We start from the raw sequence: 14,319 nt of genomic DNA on the forward strand, positions 1-14,319 counted from the left end.
GTGTCCTAGATTGCACACAAGCTCAGATATGGGAAGTGCTCCCAGGTCCCTCAGGTGAGTCACAGCTCTAGAGCTGTTAAATATACAGCTGGATATGCTTTGTTAACAGCTGAGAGATCCATCCACTTTGGAACAGTGTCCAAAAATGATGTTGCAAGAATTGTACCCAGAGAGGTTTAGAAAAGGCTCATAGTGCTCCATGACATCCATGACAGTGGATGCTGAGAATAAGAATCACTGTAGACTGGAGGTGCTGTGTGAAGCTCGTGAACCTCATCACTTCACTTCACAGAGAGTGCAGGTAAAGGATGAGGAAGATTTCCCATCAGATCAGACCAGAGGAGAAAGAAAAGCTGCAGCTTACCCCAGATGAGAAAGCAGGCACAAGAGAAAATGAATGCTGAAAAGGCTTAGTATGTTGTGGATCTAGTACTAAAAATCTGTGCATAAAGGGAGGTTCCCTGCAAACACCTGTGTAGGCTGTTTGCAAGGAGTCCTGAATTAAAAAAATACATTATGTTTCCAAGAACAGTGACTTGGAGCAGGTCTGAGGTGAGTATCGACAAGACAAACACCCAATTAAGCATAAATGTAATAAATAATAAATATACCATATTTAGCTCATAATAGGGGAATGTAGATACTTGAATGGACCACATTCAGTTACCTTTAGAAACTAGACACTTTTCAGGATGCTGAAGAAATAAAGTATAAATGAAGAGCCTCAGGCACTAAAGGATGAAAGTAAGTACTTCTTTTTCAATATTAATCCTTGTAGAAKAGTGTCCCACACTGCTTTTCTCTTTCAAAGTTTTAGTTCCAAGGGTACCTACTTGCTATTTCTACTTTTTTTCCTAGACATTTACTAGGTTACAACCCAGCATAATGGATCTTGCTAAGATAATTCTTCTGTCAGGCTAATTTGCTATACTTCAAGCTAATTTGCTATATTGTCAGGCTAATGTCAGGCTAATTTGCTATATTTCAAGCATACGTACTGGTCTTCCTGGCGCTCCTCTTGGACCAACAGGTCCTTGAATACCCAGTGCACCTTGAGGTCCCTATAAATAGAAAACCATCAATTAATATCGTTCTGACATCAGATGTTAGCAGTACTTTATCACATTTATCACATTTATCACATTATCACATTTATTTATCACATTATCACATTGTAATACTACTTACTTGAAAACCACTGAACCCTGGGTCCCCAGGTTCTCCCTAAAAACAACAGAGAATGGAAAGAATACAGTAAATATTGTAAACAACACTGAGTATTCTTATTTCTTGAACATTTCTCATTCACTGTTTAAATTTTATTCTCCTTTCATCTTACAAACTATTTAAAATAATCATAGCTTATAACGCTATATAAATTCTTACCTTCAAATGCATCAAATATCAAACTTGATATAATGTAATGTCTTTTTTATATATCCTACTATTGTGTGCAATATACTTGGAGAGTACGAAGTCAACTAGAGAAGTTATGGATCCAAACTACAAGGATGAAATGGACAACTGCCTCTGGTTAATTCTCTTTTGAAAATACCATCTAACTTAATCGGGCTTAATCGGGGGTATAATAATCTTAGCTCAAATGCATAAGTTGACTGAGGACATTTTTCATGAGCTGCATGGGAATTAACAAATCATTTTGATTCTCTTCTGAGTCACTGAAAAGCATTTGGAACATACTGTTTTCAGTGACCACATATTTTAACTGCAGGACATGTTGAAATGTTTTTGGAAGTTGGATCCAAAAATGTTCTAGTGCAAAGATCTTTCAATACTCATAAATAATGTAGTATTCAGTCCAGACACCTTTAATTTTGAATAGTAACTAAACTTTTTAAATATTTAGCTAATTTGAACATATTTAATGGAATAATTGTACCAAGTGGTACTTGGTGTCATAATTTAATAACAGTACTTTCTGGAATGAATATACACATCAGTATTTGCTCTCTGACCATCTATACTTGAGCAATTTCATAATCCTTACAAATTGTTAGCAAGTTATCACAACTTAAAGGGTTATTTAAAGGAAAAAAAGAAACATCAAAAGCACAAGCTATCTACAAATATGTCAAATATAAACTGATTCTACCATTTATCATTGGCATAAAATATACAAAAATGATGTCAGCAGATCTATTCTGTGCTGAATACAGCCCTGAGGCAGTTTAAAACATAGGCTGCACTTTATGTAAGTTTGTCACAAAGATGATTTATACTCTACTAATATATGTAACCCACTATCATCTGGTACATTCCCATTAAACAAAATTATACAAATGGCAACAAGTTACAACACAAGATTTAAATGATTAGATACAGGAAGAGCACCCATACTAGAATATTAGATAAGTAAATTATGTACTGAAGCATATATTACCATAACTCAAGAAAATTCTGTATGAAAATTATGCAGCAAGGACAGTAACATTAAATAGAATCATTCAGTGAAGAAAACTATGATAAAGGAATGTCTCTGCCACGAATGATGCAAAGGTCACCATTGAACAAAATGAGCAATATTTGAACTACAATATTTATTTATTTTTTCTAATTACAGAGCTATAAACTTTTAAAAATCAAGGTTTTTTTGAGTTCTCCACTGTTTCTGCAATCAGTGTGCAGTTTGGAATTCCCTGCAAATAGAGTGGACATCTCTGGAAATCAGATAGACTTTACTGACATGAGAGAAAGTGGCAGCTGCCATGCAAGAGCTACAAAAAACCCAAGTAGTACATGGCTTTAAGCATGTAAGAAAATTAACTTGCTAGCATCTATTTTTAAAACATCAACAGATGAATTTAGAATTTACGAGTGCACAAGAGTACAAGCTTATATATATGAAGTACATACGTACTCTGTATTGGCTGGCAATGTCTGGTGGCAGTATATAGGGCTCCCCCTTCTGGCCCTTCGGCCCTTGGATTCCCTAAATTGACACGATCAAAAAAAAAAAAAGAAATCAGTGAGTACATGAACAGCTGGAATAAGGAAAAACATTCAATAGCTTTTTCATGAGTATATACTCAGCACTGTTTAAGTGCAGAGACTATGGCATAAACACAAAGCACAAATCCTCAGGGCTACATAAAAGAACAAATTCCCAGCAAGGGGCAGGAGCTTCTCACTAAAGGGGAGGGATATGGGATAGTCCAGTCTCACAGCTGGAACAGTAGCTGGGGTTCCTCAGGATTGGGTATGTGACCTGGGAAACACAGGAGCTGGATCCACACTTCATCTCAGCATGATCCTTCACAACTGCTCCAGAGAAAGGCAGCAATTTCTTTGGCAAAGATAATTTAGCTAATAATGACATCTGAGTAATAAAAGGTTACAAGCTTGACAGTCTTTTATGGACTTTTATGGACCATCTGGACAAAGATGTACAGGTTTCCCTGTGGGAATCTTCTCGCAGGACCTGTAGGATAGGAATAGCTTCTTCCTGAAGCTCTGACTTCAACTTAGTAACTGATCATTGTGCTTCTCCCATTTGATATCCAACATGTACCTGGAAAAAACAGTCACCAAAATAATGATCTTAGCTGCAGGTGTTCACATACTGTGAGCTACTTACCACAGTACCAGGGAAACCAGAGAGTCCTGGAGTTCCTGAGTCACCAGGGTCACCTGCTGTCCCATTGCAGCCATCATGACCTGGTTTCCCCCTTGATCCTGGCTGCCCTGGATGACCCTGTAGAGAAAAAATAAAAGTGTTTATCTATCCATCTGTTTCTAGTTTTCCTTTTCCTGCAGTCACACAGTATTTAGACATTCTCACATTAAGCCCAAGGCTTGGATCCATGGGAAAATGATTTTCAAAGAAAGAAACAGACAGTGTCTTTTTTTAATATAGCTGCAGCTTGAACCAGATGCCCCAGACAGTATGAAAAAAATGAGCAGTGAAGGACCTTTCAGAAAGGGTAAGAAAGATATATTCAATGCAGTCTCTGTTAAGCAGGGAACTAAACCAGATGAGGCTCTTGAGCAGGGAGTTACCAAGAACAGGGATTGCTAAGAATTATATTGCTTTCATCACTTTATACTGGAAAAATATGAAGAAAAGTTCCTTATTGGCTATGTGCAATCTAGGAAAAATGTTAGTGATGCTTGTGGAGCATTCAGCTGTGTGTCAGGATGAAGCTGTAAGTACAGACACAGGGAGAAAGCAGAGGAGCTCAAACCAAGGCTGTAGGGAGCACTGCTAAGTTCTCCTGAGCAGCTCAGGTATAGAAAGGGAGGGGAAAGTTACTCATATCTTAAACTGGATTTCCATTGCTTCAACTACATTCATCTTACTGCAGTTACTTCTGGCTGCACTGGGGTCAACTGGAAGAAAATCTGACTTCAAATAGCTCTTTCTTCCAGGGAACTCAGTCAGAAAAAAAAAAAAAAAACCTAACATAAATAGAATATGTTTCACTTCTTCATTAATGTTTTTTCTTTGTTTCTTCTCCCTAGCTTAGAAGAAAAAGAATATTTCCATGCTCCTACCCAGTTCCATCTAGTACTGTCACATCTCAATCCAGAACAGGTTCAGGCTTGCCCACATCCTATTTTGGCCTTCAGCCCCCTATGCCAGTATATTGCCACTACATTTCTTACCTGTTTGTGCCTATTTGCCTTCACATTTATTTCTTGGCTTGATAAAACTAGCTGGGGAACATAGCTGAGTGGGAAGGGCAGGGGAACATGAAGGCAGACGACAATAAACATGCAGGCTGGAGTAATATCTCAAAGTATTCTACTCCTCCCAATGCAATGTGCAGAGATCCTGAAGGCTGTGCTGAAAAAACTTGCTCAAGTAASAGAAGCAGGTAATAAATCACTCCTGTTCTTAACAAGGGAGTGATTTACTATCCTTCTCAGGAAGTTAGAACTCTTAAAAAACTGAAAAAAACCCCAAAACCTCAGTACGAAGTGTTGAGATGAACAACATCCTTGGCTACAGGAGTTTTAGTAAGAATGGCAAAGAGGGTCTTCTGCTTTTCCTYTAAGAGAGAAAGAGAGAGAGGAGGAAGAGTATGAGAGAAAAAGCCCTGAAACTTGATATGGAGCTTTTTTGGAAACGAAAAAAGGGTGAAAGGAGAGTGGATGTGGATGTGTGGGTTGCAGAGTGAGGCCCCAGTGTCAGAGAGCACAACAAAGGAAACCCAAGCCTGGGAAATCTATGCAGGGATTCCAGTGACTCAGATTTCTTTGTTATTTTATGACACAAGAAGTAAAGGAGTGTAAGCTGGGAAAATACTGCACTGTGAACTTAACCCAGTTTTCCTTTTTGAATACTTTGGTTTAATGGACCTGGACAGTTAGTTCGAAGTTTGACAGTATTTAGTGTTTAGTAAGTTTTCAAAGACTATCATCTCATTCACACCTTATGAGCTATAAAACAAATTGGGTTACAATTGCTCTACAATGGTTTGTAGTCTTACAATTGTTTTTTTCTCAGTGTTTTACAAATCTGAAATAATTAATAATTAATGACCCATGGGTGTTCTTTGTCCACAAGTCTATGAGATATGAAGCACTTATCTCACATTTCTCTCTTGCAAAAGAACACGCTTAGCTGAATAACCTCCAGGGACATTGTAAACTTCCTCTATTGTTCCTTTTCATGGATTTCTCCCTGGATCAAAGCAAATGGACCTCAAATATCTGAGAAATCTCCTATTCTCTTGTTATATGCCTGCAGCTTCACTTTAAGCAATGGCATTGGCTTAGCTGAGGCAAAAGCTAGCTTAAAGTACTTCATTAAAGTACAAAAGCATTAAACAATCTGAAGTATGTGTGGATGTTGATTTCTAAAACATGAAGTAACTGGCTACTTACAGGAACGCCATCTGCCCCAGGGAATCCAGTCACTCCTCTTTGCCCCTAGAATAAAGCAGCACAATTAAAATGAAGTTCCTCCTAGTATTTTGTTCATTAGCTGAAACATGTGATATTCAGAAGTTACCACTTCTCCTTTGGGTCCACTTATTCCTGGAGGTCCTCTTTCACCTTTGTGACCTTTGGGGCCTTGCAGTCCTGGGATCCCCATCAATCCTGGTGGTCCAGTGAACCCTTGTGATCCAAGGAGTCCTGGCTGACCCTGATAAAAGTAATAGAAAAGCATTTATCTAGGAGCAGTTGTAGTGCACGAAGCTGGATTAGTTATCACCACTGCAATGGAGTCAATCTCTTGAAGAGAAAATAAACAAAGAATCCCGCTCCAGCAGGCCAGACTCTTTGATGACCATCATCTGGAAACACCATGCAGAGAAGCTCTGAGAACAGTGACTGTATTGTGCCTGACAAAATCAATAAATGGAAAACAAGACACAAATCAACAACAAAAAAAAAAGATCTTATTTGAATTTTCCCTCTTGCTCTAGAGAAAAAGGCCATTCTCTGTACTAAGGATCATTGGCTGCTCAAGAATGATACTCATTAATCTACAACAATTACAGTATCCTCTAAACAAATAAAAACATGTTTAATTGTGAAATCTGCTTAATGGACACGTTTCTTACAAATGAAAACATACAATTAATAGGAAGATTTTCTGCTTCTATGGGATGATATTTCTAATTAACAATGGAGCCTAAAGTTGAGTAGACATACAGGCTATGAGGGTATGGCTTCCGTAGACCTTGAGGAGTTGCACCCAGGGCTCCTCCATCATTAAAAGTTCTCTCCCACTGTTGCTTCAGTAAAATAGCACTAATGACTCTCTTSAGCCCACATCAAACGTTGCTTAAAAATAATCCTCTATTGACTGCCAACATCACAAGGCTTAACAGGGAAAAAGATCATTTTGAAATAACACAGTGGTGGTTTTAAGTAATGGAGTTGTGACAGTATGTCTGAAATTTGTGAACCAAAGCATTTGAAAACCATTCCAAATGGAGTGTCACCAACGGTACATATGTTTCATATGAACTAAAATACTCAGTGCATTAATGCCACTTTAAGAAAAAAATGTGTTAATCTTTCCTTGAGAAATATGCTTGAGCAGTGTAATACCCCATTTACCAAGATAATTGTAGTCTACCACTACAGGTAGAGTCTACCACGCTAATTGTAGATTCTAATTAACATATTTTAAAAATGCAATTAGATTTTTCAAAGACCATTCCACAATCACATTAATATTTCACAGAGAATTGCAGCAAAACATGAACACTATTATGTATACAAACAAGCTAATAAAATAATAACATTTTACCATAAAATACATATCCTATTCCACCTACAACAGCTTATTTCCTTTTCCATGCTCTCTCATGCCTAGAAAAGAGCTTGTAAATCCTGCCCAAGTATGATACTCATTTAACTTCATTTAATGTCACTGAAATGGGGAGAATGAAGGAGGGCAATGTGGGGGCTGAAAGCAAYGAATCTCAAAATATCCTAGTTCCCTTGAATTCAGAGAGCAGTAGTTAAGATACAGAATAATATCTTACTGAATTTTAGACAAACTTTGCTTTATTCTTGTATTAAGGGATAGAGGGATAGGACCACTTGTGATACACTTCCAATGATATCACTGTCAACCATCTATTTATAATGAAAAGCCAYCTACTGCAGCTCTATACAAAAATACTCTAGTTATTTGTGTGACAACCCCTCAAATAATCACTACAGCTGAAATGTATCATACTTCTGTTTAAAAAAAATCCATATAGCTTTTCTGGGGAACTGAAAGTAAAGCATTGTGAATTGGTCTTTATATTTTAGAAGTTTATTGTTTCAAATGAGTCTATATATTGAGAAGCTGACACAAAACTGAACATAGTTTTTACTTTGGAAAGAGCTGGATTGAGCACAGACAGAATTAATTTAGTTCCTAAGGGAGTAGCCACCAGTTTGGATCTTTTGTACTTTAATTGCTCTACTGTTAGGATTAACCTGACAGAACTGAATCTGTGTGATTCTTTAGCCAGTAAGCAACTCCGCTTGTTAACTGAATTAACTTTGTTAACCTCTGTTAACTCACACATGTCAGTTTTTAATCTACTTTCTTTATGTTAGCTCATCTTTTCAGCAAGTTGTCCCTTGTTCTTTAGCAGATGACCTACGAAGACTGGCTCTTTTGCAAAGGTCACTTAGGAGATCTAAGCAAAGAACAAATTTGAAAGGTTGAGTGATGCTTTATTTGACTAAAATACTAGAGTCCTCAATTCTCCTTTGTAAAACCTGTGCATGGTACTGCTCTGATTGTGCTTCTGGAGGTTCTGAGTTCCTAGAAAACTCTCCAAAGTGCTGATGTCCTCTCCAGATAAAATTTTTGGGTCAAAAAAGAAGGCGAAGCCAAGGAAATATACTACTGCTATGTGCCATACTTTAAACTAATCACAATGTACTTTATCTGATGCTCTTTTTTCTTGAACAAAAAGCAGAACAATGCAAAAATGTGTCATTGCCCATCCTGTTCTCTAGTAGAAAGGCCAAAACTTTGCTGAAGTAAAAAGGGACTTTTTCAGATCCCAGACTATGCAGTCCTCATGAAGAGTATGTCTACAGGGCAATGTGAAGAGCCTTACAGAAGAGTGTGTGATGATTATTTGACTATCATCTTGTGAGGAGCATGTGGAAAGAAAAGGCATATGTGAGTAAGTGGAATATGTTGAAGACTATTGAGGAGTTACCTTCCTTTTCACCCTTGTACCCATCTTCCATTAAGATGTAACCATCTGTAATGTAATGTTCAGATGAATTACAAAGCTATCAATGTCAGTACGCACTTCAAAACAGGTGTTTCCTATCATGCTCTTCCCATGGCCAACTGGAAAAGGTCTCACACAATTCATGTGGCCAGTACAGCCATATGCAAAAAATTATTTACAGAGAGAAGCAAAGCTCAGAAATTTATGGAAGCCTGGAGGAAATCTTCCTAGAAAATGGGAAGATACCTTGGGAATCTTAGGAAATGGGAAGATCTTCCCAGAAAATGGGAAGAAACCAATATACATTGGTGCTTGTTCAATGAGGAACATGAAAGAAAATGCTATCATCATGGTTGTGATTTTGTGGTTGTGGTTGTGATGTTTGTGATTTTGTCCCTGCTGGAACAGTGGGAGGTTGGACTAGATGATCTCTAGAGGTCTCTTCCAAACTCAACCATTCTCTGATTTAATAACTGTATTGTCATTTAATTTAATAACTGTATTTTGTAATTAAGTCCTAGYGGACTGATGAAGATCCTGAACAGACTTTTAAATCTACATTGAATGTTTCAGAACTGTCATTTTAAATTCCAGCTCTTTTAGGACCAGTCATATAACACAGACATTATGCTGTAACGATTTCTTCTTTCTAAATCACTCATAAAATTTGACTTTGGAAAGATAATTGGTAGAGGAAGTTGGACTAATTTTGAGAACAATCAATTGTTCAACTTGTTATATAGAGTAAAAGAAAGTCGCTGCTCCAAAGAGGTTCAAAATCAAAGACATTCTTATGAATTGCCAAGAAATGCTGATGTGAATGTATGGAGAAGGGAGAAAATTAGTGATTTGGAATAATGAGGAGGAAAAATCAGAATTACTGGATATCCTCACTTTATTAGAATCCATTTCACCATATCCATCAGAGACTTTTATTTTGTAACTACTTCTGGTATATGGAATGTGATGATTCAGTATTCCCCAACTGGAAATGACCCTTGTAGGTCATAATTTATTTAGCAGTGGACATGTAGAAAAGAGGTCAGCACCCTGACATTTTAAAAAAGGTCATTTCTGAACGAACAAGTTCACTTCCTGTGGCAATGGTGATCTGTATGATAGACACAGTGGGAGTGAAAGTTTTGTAAGAGAAATCGATCTGGAAAAGTTGCTGCAAGAATAGGTGGGAAAAGGAAATGCGAGCAAGAACACAGATCTAATCCCATMAGTGGAAGACAGAAAGCAAGCAGAACAGAAAGCAGCTCTCCAGGGATGGGAATAAAATTGATTGTTTTGGGTTTTGCCAGGAAAACAGGCAACTTCTGAGCTGATTAAAGGGCTGATCCAGGAACAGGCATTCCAGAAGAGGCATAGGAAAGTAACTGAGAGCTACATTTAAAAGTGTCTGATAAAACGAGGAGAAACTTGCTAACCTGCTAACAGTAGGTGAACTAGCTCCCTGCAAATGACCTAATTTATCGAGAGTCAGAGTGCTCCCATCTGCACTGCTTTACGGTGTGCAGTACAAGACAGACCTCAAGAGAGGGCACTGGACAACACCAGTGACCATCTACAGGACCAATTCCAAAACATGTTTAAGATCTATATGGTCTGTAACATCTATAGAGTTAGTTTTGCATAACATCTCCATGGCATCTGTATGTGGACCATCTTTCTTTCCTGACAGCCTTACTAAAACTACATTTTTCATTTACATCCCCTTTTCAGTGGTTACTGGAATAAACTAAGCTCACAAGCCCCTTGCTTTCAAGGCAGTGCTCCCCTGGGCACAACTTCAGCCTCCCATGAGTACAACATTTACCATGATGCAGAAGAGGTTGGTACATTTCTACCCCACAGAGGCATAAATGGATTTAAGCTTCACATTGGTAATTTAGTCAGAACGCTCCCATATGTCTCAAGCTGACTTTCAGCAAGACTGAGACAACATTGTGCAATTCTAATGGGAAAAACCAGGTCAAAACAAAGTACAGTAAGCTTGAGAAATTTAGCTGCATAGTAGAAAAAAAAAACAAGACAAAACATACAGAGCAGCTAATGCTACCTACTGAAAAGAAAGTTTATCAGAGAGGAAAAAGATCTTGAAATTTGTGCTGATTTGCTTTTTAAACATCTTGGTGCTTTCTTTATTATTTCTCTGTTTTCAGGATAGCAACAGTGATTATTTTCTAAAAGATCAACCTTGATCTGCAGCATTTTAGTGCAGGAGAGTGGATTTGGAAGCTCCTCTCTAGATGGCACTAACTCGTGTGGCTTCAAGTGGTGCTAAACAGCACAGGTGCATGTTTACAGGTGGCATTAAACTGAAGGAAATCCAATAAGGAGTCCATGTAGGGTTCCAATGCCTTTGTGCTATGTTTAAGGCAACCAAAGTAGGCTGCTTCTGCAGAATATCTGTCTGTGAAATAGCTGAGAAACTTAAAACTAAATCCTATGGTCTAAACTAAATCATTATGATTGGAAAAGACCTTTAAGATCATGAAGCCCAATCATAAACCCATCACCACCATGGGAATGAAAGGTATCATGGAGGAATGCAGCATGACTTCCTTGGCTGCTCTGTGTTTAGTTTTGTCTTCTTATCTTGAATTTTTCTATACACAAGATAAAAATATCTTGTATACAAGATATCTTGTGTATAGAAGAAAAGCCAACATCACTCCAGTCTTTAAAGCCAACATCACTCCAGTCTTCAAAAAAGGCAAGAAGGAGGACCCGAGTAACTACAGGCCGGTGAGCCTCACCTCCATCCCCGGGAAAGTGATGGAGCAGCTCATCCTGGCTGCTCTCTCCAGACACATGGAGGAGAAGAAGGTGCTCAGGAGTAGCCAGCATGGATTCACCAAGGGGAAATCCTGCTTGACTAACCTGATCACCTTCTACGAAGGAATATCTAGCTGGATAGATGAGGGCAGAGCGGTGGATGTCATCTATCTGGATTTGAGCAAGGCTTTTGACACTGTCCCTCACAGCATCCTCCTGGGCAAGCTCCGAAGGTGTGGGATAGATGAGTGGACGGGGAGGTGGATTAGGAATTGGCTCGATGGCAGGGTGCAGAGAGTGGTTGTCAATGGTGCGGAGTCCAGCTGGAGGCCTGTACTTAGTGGTGTCCCCCAGGGATCAGTTCTCGGTCCGGTCCTGTTCAACTTATTCATTAACGACCTGGATGAAGGGCTGGAGTGCTCCCTCAGCAAGTTTGCCGACGATACCAAACTGGGTGGAGTAGCTGATAGCCCTGAGGGCTGTGCTGCCATCCAGAGGGACCTGGACAGACTGGAGGACTGGGCGGCGAGAAACCTCATGAGGTTCAACAAGGGMAAGTGCAAGGTCCTGCACTTGGGGAGGAATAACCCTGGACACCAGTACAGATTAGGGGTGGACCTGCTGGAGAGCAGCCCCGCAGAGAGGGACCTGGGTGTCATGGTGGACGACAAGTTGACCATGAGGCAGCAGTGTGCCCTGGTGGCCAAGAAGGCCAACGGGATCCTGGGGTGCATTAAGAAAAGCGTCTCCAGCAGGTCGAGGGAAGYGATCATCCCCCTCTACTCAGCCCTGGTGAGGCCACATCTGGAGTACTGCGTCCAGTTCTGGGCTCCCCAGTACAAGAGGGATGTGGAGCTGCTGGAGAGAGTCCAGCGCAGGGCTACCAGGATGATCAGGGGCCTGGAACATCTACCATATGAACAAAGGCTGAGAGAGCTGGGTCTGTTCAGCCTGGAGAAGAGGAGGCTGAGGGGGGACCTGATCAGCGTGTATAAATACCTCAAGGGAGGCAGTGAGGAGGAGGGGGGCGGCCTCTTTTCAGTGGTGGGCAGGGATAGGACTAGAGGAAATGGCTTCAAACTGAAGCATCGGAAGTTCCACAGGAACTTAAGGAAGCATTTCTTCACTGTGAGGGTGACAAAGCACTGGAACAGGCTGCCCAGAGAGGTTGTGGAGTCTCCTTCTTTGGAGATCTTTAAAACCCGCTTGGATGCAGCCCTGTGCCACGTGCTCTAGGTGACCCTGCGTGAGCAGGGGGGTTGGACTCGATGACCTCTGAGGTCCCTTCCAACCTTCGGCATTCTATGATTCTATGATTCTATGATTCTAAGAACATAGCGTTCTAAGCTAAATGAGCAAAACTTTCATCTTTTTTTTTTTTTCTCCAGTGAGTTGTTGGATTTAAATGTAATGCCACATGTCTGTATCTTTAATTTATGCTCTGAATCTGTATTTTATTCTAGGTCTGAGGGTTGTCACCATGTGTTACAGCATTAGGTACTGATGGACGTGTATGATCCAATTTCATAATAGAAGGAGGACTTTCTCATATGTCTTAAACCACATGATATTAAATTCTAAAAGACGGAGTAGCACAGAGAAATTAAATAGACTTAAAAAAAAGTACATAGTTTATGGTTATTTCTATTTTTAATTTATCTTTCACTACTTTACACAAGCTTAAAAGTAAAAAAAAAAAGAAAAAAGTTAAAAATAACTAAAAATGAATTAAGTCCAGTCTCGTGGCATGGTAATAATTTGCTGTTCTTTCAACTACATTRTCTGGACATGCAACATTTTCTCTCAGGACAGCAGTGACCAAATGACATTACTGCTAATTCCAGAGCAGTGATTCAGCTTGCAGAAGTTTTTTTTTTTTTTGTAATGAAGGAAGGAATAAACATTAAATCTTCATAAAAAACAGCTATGAAAGGATTCTCTTTACCAGAAGACACAGTTCTTTCCTGCAGTCAGTAACTGAAGTATTAGTGTACTGTTCTCTGTTCCCACGGTTGGATCTAATTTGTGATCGTCCAGAAAGTTGCTATGTCACCCAAGAAGATAAAACATGCATAAAAGAAAATACAMACTGGAATGTAGGTCAAGCACATAAAAGAAACAGCGAAAAGTTTCTTCATGTCACAAAACACATACAAGTATATCTTAGAAATGTTTTCGGCATTTTGCAGAGCTACTTCAGAAAGAATGATACTGGGGCCATGGCAGTGTTCCCTGAAAGATAAACATCAGAAAGGGCAAGTCTGGACAAAACCACAGTAGGATTTCCATGCTAAATCTTCAAAAGGTCATTGCATGCAGCAAAGGAGAGGAAGGAGGAGGAGACTTGGGAAAAAATTGGGGGGCAATGGTGCTTCCGTTTGCAGAAGAGGTAGGMGATAGCTCTGCAAACACCTAAGTAGCACATCTGCTAAAGTATAACTGTGCAAACCAATTTTAAGGCAGAAAGCAAGGGCCTCAATTTGTAACACATCAGTTTTCCGTGCAACCTTCCTGCATTTGTGTTCCTACTACGTAGCAAATATGAAGATACCCCTTTTTCATAGAATCACAGAAGCTTAGAATGGTTGAGGGTGGAAGGGACCTCTAGAGATCATCTAGTCTAACCCCTCCGCTCAAACAGGGACACCAAGACCACACGGCACAGGGTGGCATCCAGGTGAATTTGAAGAGCTCCAGAGAAGGAGAGCACACAGCCTGTCTGGGCAGATTCTTCCAGGGCTCTGTCACCCTCACAGTAAGTTCTTCCTCACATGCAGATAGAAATTCCAGTGTTTGAATTTGGACTTGTCCTATTACTGGTCACCACTGAGAAGAACTTGGCTCCATCATCCCTGCATTCTTCCCTCAG

At 39.5% G+C, this 14,319-nt stretch overlaps 1 protein-coding gene across 2 annotated transcripts in view; it reads right to left on the minus strand.

The window, feature by feature from the left end:
- The window catches only part of COL4A2 (collagen type IV alpha 2 chain), a 136,846-nt gene that overhangs the window by 41,030 nt on the left and 81,497 nt on the right, over nt 1–14,319 (minus strand). Inside the window, exons 4-9 of one of the 2 annotated variants that reach the window (XM_026036653.1) lie at nt 5,975–6,109; nt 5,848–5,892; nt 3,596–3,712; nt 2,879–2,950; nt 1,189–1,224; nt 999–1,061 (exon numbers count right to left, since the gene is read on the minus strand). In XM_026036653.1, coding sequence (XP_025892438.1) covers nt 999–1,061; nt 1,189–1,224; nt 2,879–2,950; nt 3,596–3,712; nt 5,848–5,892; nt 5,975–6,109 — 468 coding nt within the window. The remainder of the gene's footprint in view (nt 1–998; nt 1,062–1,188; nt 1,225–2,878; nt 2,951–3,595; nt 3,713–5,847; nt 5,893–5,974; nt 6,110–14,319) is intronic. The other variant, XM_026036654.1, reaches the window with a different exon arrangement.

The sequence above is a fragment of the Nothoprocta perdicaria genome, unplaced genomic scaffold (assembly GCF_003342845.1).
Source record: "Nothoprocta perdicaria isolate Ctin4 unplaced genomic scaffold, notPer1 scaffold_183, whole genome shotgun sequence".
NCBI lineage: Eukaryota > Metazoa > Chordata > Aves > Tinamiformes > Tinamidae > Nothoprocta > Nothoprocta perdicaria.